The 17284-nt window shown below is 38.9% G+C and overlaps 1 protein-coding gene across 1 annotated transcript in view; it reads right to left on the bottom strand.

The window, feature by feature from the left end:
* The window catches only part of RACGAP1 (Rac GTPase activating protein 1), a 44574-nt gene extending 34248 nt beyond the window's left edge, over positions 1-10326 (bottom strand). Inside the window, exons 1-2 of the mRNA XM_006870064.1 lie at positions 10253-10326; positions 8630-8718 (exon numbers count right to left, since the gene is read on the bottom strand). Of these exons, the coding sequence (XP_006870126.1) occupies positions 8630-8718; positions 10253-10287 (124 nt within the window). The 5' untranslated portion in view covers positions 10288-10326. The remainder of the gene's footprint in view (positions 1-8629; positions 8719-10252) is intronic.
* Positions 10327-17284: the final 6958 nt, after the last annotated feature.

Below are 17284 nucleotides of genomic sequence, written 5' to 3'. Positions count from 1 at the left end.
TAACTGATGGTACATGGAGGGGATTATAATCATTGTAATGACACAAGGTGTATGATTTGTTGAATGTAAAACTGATGATCTGCCCTGTAAACTTTCACCCAATCCACATTAAAAACCTTAAAAATAAAAAAGAACAAACAGACAAAATAAATGCAAATTTTAAAATAATATAAAACCTGCAATTAGAAATCCAGAAGCTCCAAAAGAATCATAAACTCAGCAAAATTTTCCTACAAATATGACATTTCCACATAAACAGAAATTAAAGGAATTTGTAATTCCTTGACAGATCAACTTGACAAAAAATGCTAAAAAGTGTTCTTTGGACTGAGAATCAACAACAGCAGACAATAACCAGATATAGAAGTATTTAAAGTAAAACAAACCTGTAAGACTGAAAATAAGGAACCACAGATGTCAATTTATAAAGCAGTCAACCACAAAGTAAAAAGAGGTAACAGTAGACACAGACCTTCTAAATGGCAAGAATGCCAAGCAGATTTCAGGATACAACAGACTGTTTTAATAGGGGAAAATATTAAAAAATTATAGAGTTACCTTAAAGAAAATGAATACCATCAGTCAAAACAAAGCCAGGGGCAGATTGTGGAACAGACCATCAACTGCTCGTTTGCAAATTCAAACTGAAGCTGAAGAAAATGAAAGCAAGTCCACAAGAGGCAAAATATGACCTTGAATATATCCCACCTGAATTTAGAGATCATCTGAAGAACAGATTTGATACATTAAAACACTAAAGACCAAAGACCAGAAGAGTTATGAGATGACATTAAGAACACCATACATGAAGAAAGCAAAAAGTCCTTAAGAAGACAAGACAGAGGAAAAGATCAAAATGGATGTCAGAAGAGACACTGAAACTTGCTCTCTTGCGTAAAGATGCTAAAGCAAATGGAAGAAATGAGGAGGTTTAAGAGCTGAACAGACAATTTCGAAGATCAGCTTGAGAAGATAAAGCCAAATATTACAACAAAATGTGCAAAGATCTGGAGTCAGAAAACCAAAAAGGTAGCACATGCTCAGCATTTCTCAAGCTGCGGGAACTGAAGAAAAAATTCAAGCCCTGACTTTAGCTACTGAAGGATTCTCTGGGCAAATTATTGAATGATGCAGAAAGCATCAAAAGAAGATAGAAGGAATATAGAATCACTGTACCAAAATGAAATGGTTGATGTTCAACTGTTCCAAGAGGTAGCATATGATCAAGAGCCAATGATATTGAAGGACGAAGTCCAAGGTGCACTGAAGGAATTTGGCAAAGAACAAGGCACCAGAAATTGATGGAATAAAAATGGAAATCTTTCAAGAAAGTGAGGCAGTACAGGGGGCACTCATTCACCTCTGCCAAGAAATTTGGAAGACAACTATCTGGCCGACAGATTGGAAGAGATCCGTGTTTGTGCCCATTCCAAAGACAGGTGACCCAAAGCAATGCGGAAATCATCAGACAATACCTCTGATATCCCATGCAAGTTAAGTTTTACTAAATGTAATACAGAAACGGCTGTAAGCAAATTGACAGAGAACTTCCAGAGGTTCAAACTGGATTCAGAAGAGCATGCGGAATGAGGGATATCATTGCTGATGTCTGTTGGATCTTGGCTGAAAGCAGAGAATATCAGAAAGATATTTACCTGTGCTTTATTGACTACACAAAGGCTTTCGATTGCGTGGATCATGATAAGCTATGGACAACATTGCAAAGAATGAGTATTCTGGAACACTTAATTGTGCTCATGAGGAATCTGTACATGGACTAATAGGTAGTTGTTCAAGCAGAACATGGGAACACTGAATGGTTTAAAATTAAGAAAGGTGTGAGACAGGGTTGTATTCTTTCACCATACTTATTCAACTTGTATCCTGAGGAAATAATCTGAGAAGCTGGGTTATATGAAGAAAAATGTGGCATCAGGATTGGAGGAAAACTCATTACCAACCTGCAATATGAAGATGATACAACCTTGCTTGCTGAAAGTGAAGAGGACTTAAAATATTTACTGATGAAAATCAAAGACCACAGACTTCAGTATGGATTATATCTCAATGTCAAGAACACAAAAATCCTCACCACTGGACCAATAAACAACATTCTTACCAATGGAGAAGGATTGAAGTTGTCAAGGACTTCATTTTTCTTGGACCAACCATCAACACTCACAAAAGCAGTAGTCAAGAAATCAAAGGACGTATTGCATTAGGCAAATCTGTTGCACAAGACCTTTTTAAAGTATTGAGGAGCAAAGATGTCAACTTGAGGACTAAGGTGTGCCTGACCCAGGCCATAGTATTTTCAATAACCTCATATGCATACAAAAGCTCGACAGTGAATAAGGAAGACCGTAGAAGAATTGATGCTTTTGAGTTATGGTGTTGGAGGAGACTATTGAAAAAGTACCATGGGCTGCCAAAAGAACCAACAGATCTATGTTGGAAGAAGTGCAGCCAGAGTGCTCCTTGGAGGCCAGGATAGCCAAACTTTGTCTCTCATACTTCGGACATATTGTCAGGAGGGATCAGTCGCTGGAGGATATCATGTTCAGTTAGGAGAAGGTTCAGAGAAAAAGAAGACCCCCAGCGAGATGGATTGGCAAAGTGGCAGCATCAATGGGCTCAAGCGTGGCAACGATAATGAGGTTAGCCCAGGATCGGGCAGTGTTTCGTTCTGCTGTGCATAAGGTCGCTATGAGTAGGTACTGACTTGATGGGACCTAACAACAACAACTCTGGTAGTATAGTGGTTACGAATTGGGTTGCAAACCGCAAGGTCAGCAGTTCAAAACTACCAGCTGTTCCGCGGGAAAAAGATGAGGCTTTCTGCTCCCGTAAAGATTTACAGCCTCGGAAACCCTGTACCGGGTCGCTATGAGTCAGAACCAACTCCACGGCACACAACAACAACAACAAATACATCAAAATGAAAACACAGGAAAAATCTGAAAGACTGAGTAAAATGAAAAGAAAACCTACAAACAAAATTAACTCAGCACAAAAACTTATACGGAACAAAAAATCAGCAACAACACAAAAAACACGCAGCAAAATGACAGCAATTTATGTTGTTGTTAAGTGCTGTTAAATCAGTTCCAACCCATAGAGCAACCCTATATGGGGTTTTCGAGAAGCAGCTAGAGAGCTTGACGCATCAACCTTGTGATTCAAACTGACCTTGCCGTCCAGTGTATTAACTCACAACACCACATCAGGACTCAATTTATATGTATCTATAATTACACTTTTTTTTTTTTTTTAAGAGTCCTGGTGTGGCACTGTGGTGTTAATGCGCTGGACTGCAAAGTCTGCGGTTCAAGCTCACCAGTCACTCCTCAGAAACCCTACACAGGGTCACTATGTGTCAGAACTGACTCGACAGCACTAACAACAATTACACTAATATAAATGGTTAAATGCACCAGTCAAGAGACAGAAAAGATAAGAAAACAGGATCCTTCAATATAGTGTCTCTGAGAGACACATAAAAAATATGGAGAAAGCCTAAATGTCCATCGACAGATGAATGGTTAAACAAACACTGGTACACACACACACAATGGAATAGTAAGCAATGCTGAAGAATAAAAATGAATCTGCAAAACACCTCACAACATGGATGAATCTGGAGGACATTGTGCTGAGTGAAATTAGGTGATCACAAAAGACAAATATTGTATTGTACCACTGTTGTGGAGTCCTGGTATGGAGCTGTGGGTTAATGCACTGGATCGTAAGGGCAGTTTGAACTGCAACATCAGCAGTTCAAGCTCACCAGCTGCTCCTCGGAAACCCCATCCAGGGTTGCTATGGTTCTGAACGGACTTGACGGCACATAACAACTGCTGTTGTAAAAAGTCAAAAGGTTTTCTTGATAAAAGAAGCAATCAAGAGAGACAGTTACGGGGAAGCAGAGAGGAAAAATTATTCACAGGCTAGACGGTAGTCACATGTTAGTTAACATGGGTGACAGGGAAGGCAATATACAACAAGAGGGAAGGGAGGAATGCAATAGTTAAAGTGAATAAAGGTAAATGCTGTGAACTGTTGCTGCATGGAGGGGACTGCAACCATGTAGTGAAGCAAAGTATATGGTTTGTTGAATGTAAAACTGATGATCTGCTCTGTAAACCTTCACTTATTCACAACAAAAAGTTTAAAAAACAAAAATAAAACAACCAGAAGCTGGTTCATTGTTCAGCACTGGCAGAAACCTTCATCTTTTTTTCAGTTTACTCCCCTAGGGCCTTTGCACAGGCTCTTCTCTTTTCTCCTCCACAACCGTCTAAATTTCTTAAGGGAAAAGACCCTTTTTGCTCTTTTATCTCCCATGCCTTGTACTCTATGTAACTATGTAACTATGACATACACTCAAATATTTGTTGAATGTATGATTTGCTATATAGACCAAATTTAAACTCCAAGCAGCCAAGTTCAGCTCATCAACCTAATCAAACTTACCTCTTCAACACTATACAATAAATACCCTCTTTCTAGTTTGTCCCTGTCCCCAAAAAAGACCCACATTCATTTCTGTTATCTCACTTGTTACCAAGCTATGCATTCTAATTGGAATACTCTACCTATTCTTTAAGGAGCTCTGGTAGCGTAGTGGTTACAAACCGGGCTGCTAACCTCAGGGTCAGCAGTTCGAAACCACCAGCTGTTCTGTAGGAGAAAGATACGGCTTTCTTCCCCCATAAAGATTTACAGCCTCAGAAACCCTCTAAAGGGTTGCTATGAGTCATAACCGACTCCACGGCACTTAACAACAACCTATTCTTTATGTACCCATTTTCTAAGTCCTTCTGCTCCATGAAATCTTTCAAAATTAGTCTAGTCCACATGAAATGCTTCTAGATTTAGGACAAGCACTGGATTACTAACTGCAAGGTCAATAGCTCAAACTCACCAGTCACTCCTAGGTAACTCTATACAAGGTTGCACTGAGTTGGAGCCAACTCGGCAGTGCTTAACAACAACAGATGTCACAAAAGTATATATTTCAATATTAGTATTATCTTCTGTGGAGTCCTGGTGTGGTGCTGTAGTATAAGCACTTGACTTCAAGGTCGGTTTGAACTTCAAGGTCAGCAGTTCAAACTCATCAGCTGCTCTCCTCAGAAACCCTATGCATGGTTGCTATGAGTCAGAACCAACTTCATGCACTTAACAACAATTATCTTGTTTCATCATGATGAATTTCTGTCTCCAAAACTTAAATACTATAATCTCTTGAAAACTGGCATCATATCACAGATACTTTAATATCTCCTCCTATACGAACCTAGACTGGTGTTTGAATACAAAAGATACCTAATAAATACTAAGTTGTATCTATTCTTATTTTATACACCATTAAAAACATTAAAGCAACTTAAAACTATAGAAGTTAAATGCCCTAACGACTGAAGAAAGAAATATAAAAAATGCCTAGGCTGTTAAGATCACTTTGTTTTAATACTAACTTTCACTCTGATCTTTCAGTAACCTGTTTTAAGTGCTGTCGCTACACCAGAACTCCATTCAATAAACTTACACTTAGCTTTAAAAAGAAAAATAAAGCATAAAGAAAAATGAGGAATAAAGTTATGATAAAAGGCAAAACAAAAAATACAGGAGTTAGGGACTAATTAGACATGAGAGGAATTAATTCAAAGGAGAGGACAGACATTGGAGAGCTGAAGAAAGGAGAGTCTAGAAGTTAGAAAACACTGGACAATTTTAGTTTCTCAAAAGCCAACCTTCCAAGTTAGAAAGTGGAGGTAGGGGCAGAGAGATGTACCTTTACTTCTGTAATATGAAACACAGAAGATAAAGGAAGATAGAAATGGCTTAACAAAAATTTCCTTATAAATCAAGAGTACCTACAAAAATAAGTATCTGTATTTTTATACAACATACCACTTACAAAAGTCTTTTCACAACTAATATCTTGTTTTATCCCTAAATCCTCACAGCACACCCACAAAGAAGATAGACATTTAAATACCTATTTTACAGATGGAGAAAGAAACACAGAAATAGCAATTAAAGGCCAGCACTAGCTATTGAAACTCCCAACCTCATATTCTTCCCTCTGCTCCCACATCCTATCAGCTGCCTCCTCCTAGCCTCTTATCACTATCTCTTCCACCCATTTTTCCTTATTTCCATCTTCACAACCATAATTCCATTTAGGGCTTTTTTATGCCTCTTCCCTGAGATATAGCAACCATTTCCTAATCAGTTGCCCAGCCTCTACCCCTAGTGCAGCCTACATCTGTGCCAAGTTAATCTTCCAAACACAGAGCTCTGATTATGTCACTCTGTTATGGGTTGGCTCATGCCCCCAAAAAATCCTAACCCCCAATGTGAATGTGACTGTGAACTGTGAATGTGACCTTTATTTGGAAATGTAATTATTTAACATGATATCATACTGGAATAAGGTGGGCCTTAGCCCAGTATGACTGGTACCTTTATAAAACAAGAAGACACAGAGACATAGAGAGAAGAATGCCATGTGCTAACAGATGCAGAGGCTGAGGTGATGGCATCTACAACTAAAGAAACACCAAGGATAGCAGGAAACCACCAGAAGCTAGGAGAGAAGCACGCAACAGAGACACTATCCTATCCCTCTGAGTCCTCAGCAGGAACCAACCTTTGCCAACACATTGTTTTCAGTCTTCAAGTCCCTAGAACTGTGAAAGAAAAAAAATTTGTTTTAAAACAGTTTGTGGTATTTTGTTATAACAGCCCTAGGAAGCTAATCCAATCCCCTTTACTCGTACTGCCCTCAAACCCTCTTGCCTCCACTTCTATTCTTTCCCTGACCTAAAATGTCCTCTCTCAGGATCCTACTCTATATTCTAAGGATCAATTCAAGCTCCACTTCTCTCCATAAAGCCATCTCTTTATCCCTTTCCCTCAACTTAACATGTGCTGGAAGTTGTGATATGTTCTCACTAAATATTTGCTAAAAGAGCCTGAGCTTTAAGATCTCTAATCCAATACTCTTCCCACTAGACTCCTAAGTAATCCATCTTCTGAGATGATGTGACCTCAAAGGAAACCCTAATTAGTATGCCATCATGGTTACTGTGTTAGTACCAGATGCTAGGGTCATGCAGCAGCTATTAGTGAGAGAACATAGACTATTGTTTTGAAAGGCCTGTAAGTGAGTAAGAGCTATTAAAAACATCAATCAAATTAAAGAAAATATTGAACAGCATAACCAAGATGCCATACTAGGTACTGTGGGGAGAAAAAGTTTAAGGCACAGTTCTTGTATTACTTTTACCTGAGGGAGGATAACAAGAGCAATATTTACTAAATTATTGTCGTTTTAAGGGCCATCAAGTCAGTTCCGACTCATAGTGACCCTATATAGGATTTTCAAGGAGCAGTTGATGGGTTTCAACCACTAACCTTGTGGTTAACAGACTAGTACTTATCCTACAATGCCACCCCAGGACTCCATCAACAACTCCTTTTTAGGTTTTTATAAAACTCTGAAATAGGAAAGGTAGGCAACACAAAGAAAAGCTGGTATTGAATATTCTCTTAGATCACATAAATAATTGATATCAACCCCACCTTGCTATCTTGTTATTCTACTTCCCAGACTGCTCCTTCTATCAACATCTCCTTTTTACCCCCAGCTCTATACCTTGGTGTGCCACTATAGAATCAGCATTGGGCTTCATACCACAAGGTTGGCAGTTCAAACTCATGAGCTGCTCCTCAGTAATCCTATACAGAGCCGCTATGAGTCAGAACCGACTCAATGGCACTTAACAACAACATACCCATTCCCAGTCCTTTAAAACTGCACATCAATTATATGAAGTGAAAATAAATGACTGCTCCCTCCTTCTTTAGTTGAAAATATTTGTCTAGAAGACAGGGAAAGCCTAAGACGAACAATATGGACTACTCTAAATAAATGAGTTCTGATGTGGCACCGTGGGTTAATGCGCTGAACTGCAAAGTCGGTTTGAACTGCAATGTCGGCGGTTCAAACTCATCAGCCACTCCTTGGAAATCATATACAGGGTCACTATGGGTTGGAACCAACTCAATGGCATTTTTTTAAAGTTTTTATTGTGAATTGAGTGAAAAACTATATGATTTGTTGAATGTAAAAACTGATTACATGCCCTATACACTTATTACAATAATTATAATCCCCTCCATGTACGATCAGTTAGCAGTATTTCTCTATATTCATTTTAGCTTTTTTGTTTTTAAACACTTCCATGGCATTTTACAACAAACAACGCTCTAAATAAAAAAGCAACGTTTTGGAAACTCAATATATTTTGTTCAGTTTATGTACATATATGAAAAAGGCAACTAATGCCAAGTATTCAGTGGAAATAGAACCTTGATAATGAAAAAATTCTGGGTAAAACCCATTTAAAAGGCAACTGTAGAAAAAAGTGACCATTTAGACTGAGTGTTCACTAAGCTTTGACCATGGATAAGTGACCATGATTTTTTTTTTTTTTTTTTTTTTTAGGTAACCCTAGTGAAAATCAATTTTTAAATTGGAATACACTTCAGCTCTGTAAAAAATCCAAATCTGGTCTGTTTTTTCTCTCTTTACACAGGCCAGCTCAGAATGACTTACGGAGTTCATTTCCTTCACTGAGAATCTCCACCCGGCGCACAAGCTGCTCAAACAGATTCCGCAAATTCAGCATCGTAGACTCCATCTTTCTGGCAAGAAATCAAATACACGTTAGGGGTCCTGCCTTCTCCCCCACATAAAAGATTAGCAGCAATCTGGTACAGCCACCAGCGACTAACAGCTGGACTCTTCCCTTTGTAGCTACATCACAAAGATCTCAAGTCAACAATTGATGTTTTGTGTGCTCCTTATTATAATAACAAAGTTGGAATGTTTAAGGCTCATTGAAAATTTGAAAAACATTTCACAGATCTCTGAATATAATATCCCCTCCCTGTCTATTTCTTTTCACCCATCTGCAATTCCTCTGGAACTGACAAGTCAACAGTTAGAGACAAGTATATGCATTGATTATTCGATGTGATTCTTAAGAGTCAAGCCTGTTGACTAACATAACACTTCTGCCACGTTCATTCTTCTGGACTTTGAAGACCTTTAATGTACCGTAAATGCTTTATTTTTAATTTTATGTTTAGCTAGTGCCCCTGTTGCAACTGCTTTTTTTTAAAAATGCAGGACATGGTCAGCACATTTTCTACCAACAGCACAAATGACGTCACACAAGTGATTAAGTGGGGGAAATCGCCAGCTCAGCAGCACAAGAATTATTTCTGTAATGCAGGGTTCTCTGCTGGACTGCGTGCGGGGACTGTGTCTAATAAATTCATACTAAGTATAGGCAAAGGATTATGTTGTACCACATTCTGGCATCAGAGAGACAATACACCACCTTCACAGTTAGAAGGGCAAAGGAAAAATCATTTGCTACTGTGTTCTGTATAGTGAATTTCAAGCTTCCTCTTTCCCCAAAAAACCTGCTGATAATTACATTTAAAACTGTGTCCTCACAGATAGTTCGGTTCCAAATAGACGTTAACTGGGAACACTTTGAGAAAAGTAAGATCTCCATTTAACAACCCAGAAAGACATCAACTGGATGTTATGAAAATTATCTCAAGGAAATGAAATTAAAAACCAAATTTCATTTGAAAACAAATGTGCTCAGAAACACAATTAAAGGATTCTTCGAATGTTTCTCCTAAATTCCCCTTCAACGTTCTAGCCCACGTCCTTATTTCATGCTTCTAAACAAATTTTAAGAACTTTTGTATGAAGGTCTAGTGACTCTACAATGTTTATAAGATTATATCCAAAACTGTGAGGGCAATAAGGGACTAGGGAAGGGAGGAGAATGCAACACAGGACAAAGGACTAGACATGAACATAAAGATATTTTTTATTAAATGTTACACAGTCATTCATTTGTACTTGTATGATGATTGTTCTAATAGCAAAAACACTTCCAATTCCAAGCCTAGATGCAATATATACCTGAATCAGGGCCACAAACCAAGATTTTCAAATGGTAAAATATCTGTTCCAAACTATATAATCACAGCAAGCTGCTAAGCAACCAGACCAACAAATGTAGTACAAAGCTCTGTCTCTAAACTAAGAACAAAGCTAAAAAAAAAAAAAAAAAAATTCAAACCAGAAGGAAGAAATCTGAAAGTCATAGAGATGCCTATGGACTTAAGAATAAGACAAAACAGGCAAACCTACCCAAGTGCTACAGAACAGAAGCTGAGGTAGAGCATCCAGTAGCCAATTCAAATGATTTCCTTTGGATCTCAGTAGAAATGGAAGGCACTGTTCAGTTTTAACATGGGGTGCTTATTTGTATTATTTCAGCATTCATTTGTATATTCTGAGATTATATATGATAGCCAGCTTCAGTATCTAGGAAAACTTCTATCCACCAAAGAATACAGAATAAGGAATTTTCATGGTGAAATTAGGGTTTTGAAAGTGGATCTCACCTCCACCCCCTTCCCCAGGGCTTTCATGTCTTAAGCCTTAAACAATAAAACAACCACCTGATCCTTTGTCTCCTTTAAAATATCCTCATATTTTCTCAAGTTCTTCTTATTCTTTTCATTTGTCTTTGTGTATGCCACTTCCTGGAGTAAGTTGGCTGACAGGGCAGATGCTCTCATGAAAACACCGATCAGATCCCTGAAAAGAACTAAAGACGCAGAGAACCTACATGGCATGGGAAGGGAGGGGAGGGGTAACACCTCACCCTGTTAACTAGTATTTCATACAACCACCATGATTGCATAGTACCCAGGAAATAGCTGTTTAACTGAACTCCTAAATGTAATGTTCTATTATAACACAACAAAGAGAGAACCCTGAACTTTGCCAGACCTTTGTAGTCTCCAGATTTAGAATTTTAGAAATCGTTTATTAATTTTTCTTAAAAAAAAAAATTTTTTTTTACATACAACAAAACATTTGCCATTTCAACCACATTTTTACATATATAATCCAGTCACACCAACAACCACAGTCTGCATTCTGCACAACCGTTACCCACAATACATTTCCAACTTTTTTTTTCCTCTCTCTCCTTTTTTTACCTTCTTTTAAGGAAAGTTCTCAATAATTTGCCCCAACGAGAAAACAAATACATACTGCTGCCCTTCAAGTACATGGAGAAAAAAAAAAAAAAAGCAAGTTAGCACATGTCTATACTCTAGTCAATGACTTTATTCTTTCCTCTTAACTTTTTGTGAAGTGGATGAAGGTTTATAGAGCAAATCATAAGTTTTACACTCAACAATTCCTACACGTTTTATTTCATCTCATTGATCACAGCCTCCTCCGTGTAACCTCTCTCATCTGACGTCCTCCCTGTGTTTCTTATTCCATCCCAACGTCTTTCCTAACCCTCCTGAACTAATCTTTTATTTTTCCCTCAACATGAGATATTTCTGAACAGAGTATGTCAAACTATCCCCCTTTAGTCTACTTCTCTCTCAGGCACTCACTTCTCTAAGCTACTGCTTTCAACTTGCTTGGCTGGCCTAGATGATGAGCTTGACTTTGAGATACTGCTCTACCCTTCCCTTCATCAATTCCCCTACCACAAACTGACTACCAATTTTGATTTCCCTATTTCTGTCATTCATCCAATCACTACTCAGTTCCAAACCTAGGATCACCTTTAGTTCCTTCCTTTCCTACAAGCATAGTCATCAAACCTGTGGTCTCTTCTTTCATACATGTAATTATGCCCACCCTCTCATCATCTGCACGCTGTAATCCCTCACTTCAACTGACTTCACTGTCCCCAGTCTTTCTCCCATTGTTTTGCTCAGTTGTTCCTCAGGCACAGGTGGTGGTGGTGGTATGCTGTGGAGTTGGTTCTGACTCATAGCGACCCTGTATAGGGTTTCTGAGGCTGTAAATCTTTACGGGAGCAAAAAGCCTCATCTTTCTTCCATGAAAGGCTGGCAGTTTCAAACTGCAGACCTTGAAGTTAGCAGCCCGACCCATAACCACTATGCTACCAGAGCTCCTTCAGACACATGTAACTGTGCTTAATTTAACTTTACCAGATGTTTATACCCTATGTCCCAGGTAGACTATAAACTTCTTGAGAGTAACCTTACATTTAGCACTAATGTATCACATACACACATACACAAAATATTTGACCAAAATATTTGATAAAAGTCAGAGGAAAAAAGGGAGGGAACAGTGAGGGACAGAAGTCCTAAATAAAGCTTTAGTCCTTCTATTTCTTCTATTTACCAGTAGTGTAAACTTGAGAAAATTACTTAAATTCTGGACTCATCTATAAAATGAGAACTATAATACCTGCCTTATTTATTTACCTCACATAATATTATGAGCTAATACAAGTAAAAATGTTATAATGCATAAAACGAATTTTTAAATATAAGGAATTATTAGAGTGGCTAGGGAGTTTTGTTTTTGGTAGCTGTAATTTCCACCTGGAGTCCTGATGTGTCGCTGTAGGATAAATACTGGACTGTAAAGTCAGTTTGAACTGTAAGATCAGTGGTTCAAATTAACCAGCTGCTCCTTGGAAACCCTATGGGTCACTATGGGTCAGAACCAACTCAACAGCACTTAACAACAATTTATACCTAGAACTTATTGTTGTTGTTGTTAGGTGCCATTGAGTCTATGAACTTACTCACAACATAACAAAACAATGCCCAGTCCTGCACCAACCTCACAGTAGTTGCTATACTTGAGCCCATTGTTACTGCCACAGTGCCACTCCATCTTATTGTGAGGTCTTCCTCTTTTTGCTGACCCTCCACTTTACCAAGCATGACGTCCTTCAGGAACTGGTCCCTCATGATAGTATGCCATCTTGGCTTCTAAGAAGCACTGTGGTTGTACTTCTTCCAACACAGATTGTTATTTAGGCAGTCCGTAGTACTTTTAATATTCTCCTCAAATACCATAAATGCATCGATTCTTCTATGGCCTTTGTCCAACTTATTCACTGTCCAACTTTCACATATGAGGTCATGAAAATACCATGGCTTAGGTCAGGTGCACCTTAGTCCTCATAACTGACATCTTTGCTCTCGAACACTTTAAAGAGATCTTGTGCAGCAGATTTGCCTAATAAATATGTGATTTGATTTCTTGATGACTGCTTCCAACTCAGACTAACTGCCAGTCCATGTGATAAGAGAGCCCATAGGGCTTTCTTGGCTATAGTCTTTCTCCCTCAGGGTCATTGGGTGGGAATCATCAAACTTTTGGTTAGCAACTAAGTATTTACCCTTTAAGTCATCAGGACTCCTTAACATCCTAGAACAATGATTTTCAAGTCTAGTTTTCCCCCATTAGGCTGTCTAGTAGACTATCTCCATATAAGGATATCGCTAAATTCAAATTTTAAGACCTTTTTTTCGTTTTGCGCTGTCGGATAAGCACTCATAGCAAGGTCAGCAGTTCAAGCTCATCAGCCGCTCCTCAGAAACCCTATGCAGGTCACTATGAGTCGGAACCGACTTGATGGCACTTAACAACAACATGCTCTTGGTGTGACACTGTGGTTTAATGTGCTAGACTGCAAAGTCAGTTGAACCACTAAGTTGGCAGTTCAAGCTCACCAGCTGTTCCTTGGAAACCCCATACTGGGTGTCTATAGGTCGGAACAGATTCAACAGCACTTAACAACAACAACATACAGTCACAGTAGTCAAAACACTCTGCAACTGGTAAACAGAAACACAAAGCAAGGGAATAGAAATGAGAACCCAGAAATAAATTCATTCACCTATATGGACAGCTGATCTTTGGCAGGGGCCGAAATTCATTAAATGGGAAGAGATAGTGTCCTTAACAGATAGTGCTGGCAAAACTGGATATTCATTTACAGTAAAATGAAATACAATTCATACCTCATACCATAGTTAAAAAACTAACTCAAGATGGATAAAAGACCTAAATGTAAAAACCTAAAAAATGAGGACGCTTCAAAAAGTTTGTGGAAAAATTCTATAATCTTTCAATTCCATTTTTGCATGAACTCTTTGAAGACATCTTGTATAAAGATCACAGAAGGAAAAACAGGAAAACAACCTAGGGGTCTAACTTATAGCATAAATAGTCTATCAAAAATATAACTAAAAATTCACAAACAGATAACTGAATGACTGGGTCCTCCTAAAAATTAAACACATAGGTATTTCAAAAGACTTCTCCAAAAGAGTAAATAGAAATCTACACACTCGGAAAAAAATTTGGCAATAACATATTGGAGAAGGCACTAATCTCTACAATTTATAGAAAATGTCAACACCTCAACGACAAAAAGATAAAAAATCCAATTTAAAATGGACAAAGGACATGAACAGACACTTCACCAAAGAAGACATTTATGTGGCCTACAAACACATGAGTAGATGCTCTTGATCATTAGCCAACGTCGTTGTTAGACGCTGTCGAGTCAGTTCCAACTCACAGTAACCCCATATAAAACAGAGTGATACACCACCCTGTCCAGTACCATCCTCACAATTGTATCTTTGAGCCCATCAACCAGAGGGGCTCATCTTCTGGCTCCATATCAATGCTCTGATGCTATTCATAATAAACATTTCAGTGGCTAACATTTTAGGGTTTACAACAGTTTGTGGACTCAAGGTGTGATGCTGCAGAATAAGCACTGGACTGCGAACCACAATGTCAGCAGTTCGAACCCACCAGCTGCTACTCAGAAATCCTATACGGGGTCACTGTAAGTTGGAACCAACTCAACAGCACCTAACAACAATCTTTCAGAAGTGCAGTGTTTAAAAGCACTTCCACGCCTACCTTTAGTAAGAATACGCCTGCCCCTGGAGTAGGCACATCTGGCAGCAGCCTCTCCTTTGGGGTGACCTCAATACCCACCCAGGGCTTTGGGAGTCAGACTTTTTGGATCAGTGGCTCCTTCACTTTCCATTGGCATGGGATCCAAGACCCCAGGGGCTCAACAGCAACTACAGATCCAAAAGCAGCACACCCTCAAGAAATAGCATTGCACTCTCATGCTCACATCCTTACCCTTGCCTAAGTCTGGACCTTGACACCTGCTAGGAAGAGCCACTGCACCTTCTAATTCAAAAAAGTAAATCTAATTCAGATCTCGGGCTTCTGCCACCAAGGAAGGAGTGGAGACCCTGGGGGTGCTTTCCCTCAAGGAAGTAGGTCGCCAGCCTCTTGAGGGAGCAGAGAGGCAGGATAAGGCCAGCAGATGCCTCCACTCTACTTGAACAGTTCTACTAGGGAGGCTGGAAAAGTACAGAAACATCTATCTATACTGGCCATTAAAAAAAACAAAAACTAATTCAAAATGGATCTTAGTCTGGAAGCTCCGGAGAAACCTGTCTACTATGGGTGACCCTGAAATATTTGAAATACCAGTGTTATAGCTTCCAGTATCACAGCAGCACCCAAACCTACCACAGTATAACAAGCTAACAGACTACTGGTGATCATTGACCATTAAAAAGATGCAAATCAAAACAAAAATGAGATACCCCTAACGTGCATTATTTTCCACTTTTTATTTTATGACGTAACATTAAAGTGAAAAAAAAAAAACCCCAACAGCAATGAGATACCATCATAACCACGTAATAAAAGCAATGATTTAAAAAAAAAACAAATGTTGGCAAGGGTGTGGGTAGACTGGAACTCTCATACACTTGCTGGCAGGATTATAAAATGGTATGCAACTACTGTGCAACACCATATAGCACTTCCTCAAAAAGCAAGAGATTATTATGCAACATTAAAGAATAAGGAAGAGTTTGCAAAACATTTCACAATATGTATGAATTTGGTGAGCATTATGCTGAGTTGACCACCTCTCCTCTATCAGTGACTTGCATTTTGCTGTGAAGCTATGCCACCAATATCTTAAATACCAGCAGGATACATTCATTCATGGTGGACAGGTTTCAGCTGAGTTTTCAGACAAAGACAGAGTAGGAAGGAGAAGAGGCGGACTACTTCTGAATATTTAGCCACTGAAAACTTTATGAATAGCAGTGGAACACTGCCAGATAGCACCAGAATATTAAATACTGAAACATGAAGGGCACCAGAATATTGTCAGATATGGAGTACTGATGTGGCCCCAGAGGATGAGCACTCAACCACAAGATTGGTTTGAACTGCAAGGTCGGCAGTTCAAAATCACCTGCTGTTCCTCAGAAATCTACAGGGTCGCTATGAGTCCAAACTGACTCTACAGCACTTAACAACAACAACAATTGCCAGATTTAGTGCCAGAAGATGAGCCCCTCATGTTGGAAGGCACTCAAAAATATGACTAGGGAAAAGCTACCTCCTTAAAATAGAGTTGACCATGATGACACAAATGGATTAAAGCTTTTGGGACCTTCATTTGCTGATGGAACACAATTCAAAATGAGAAACAATTGTAAACATCCATTAGTAATCAGAGCATAAAATGTAAGAAGTGTGAATCTAGGAAGAAAAGAAGTTGTCAAAAGTGAAATAGAATATATAAAGATTGATATCCTAGGCATTAATGAGCTGAAATGGACTAGTATTGGCCATTTTGAATCTGACAATTTACTATGCTTGGAATGACAATTGAAGAGGAATGGCATTGCATTCATCATCAAAAATAACGTTTCAACTGATGTTCTCCCATGTAGACTATCACACAATTCACAATAAAACATTTAAAAATAAATAAATAATGTTTCAAGATTCACCCCGAATTCCTTAAAGAAAGGAAAAACTAATCATTAACTTTACATGAAAATGAAAGAGGCCCCAGGTAAGTAAAACATTATTAAAAAAAACAAGAACAAAGTAGTAGGCCTCTCACTTGCCGATCTCAAACCCTACTACACAGTCACATTAGTCAAAACAGCCTACTAGAACAAACAAGATGGTGGATCGGGTGGACGTGTAGTACAGAGCTCCGCCAACAACAACACAGAATACCCGACCAAGCAGGCTCAGGGGATGGTCCCAGAACTCTGAACCACATACAAAAGAATACTTAGAAGGTTGGAAGGCTCACAGCTGGAGGAATTTGTGGCAGAAGCAAGAAATCTATTGCTTTCTAGTCCGGGATGCTCAGCTGCTCAAGGAGCCACCATCTTGGGTGAGACCACGTGGGGAAAGGATCGGAGCAGTCACAGACGCTTAGCAGAAACGCTAAGATAAAGGTGTGGACATTCTTTTCTTTTGGTATCTGTTCATTGGTCCCTTACTGTCTGCGCACCTCCATTC

The sequence above is a fragment of the Chrysochloris asiatica genome, unplaced genomic scaffold (genome assembly GCF_000296735.1).
Source record: "Chrysochloris asiatica unplaced genomic scaffold, ChrAsi1.0 scaffold00138, whole genome shotgun sequence".
Taxonomy (NCBI): Eukaryota; Metazoa; Chordata; class Mammalia; order Afrosoricida; family Chrysochloridae; genus Chrysochloris; species Chrysochloris asiatica.
This window is presented reverse-complemented; position numbering and strand designations above follow the sequence as displayed.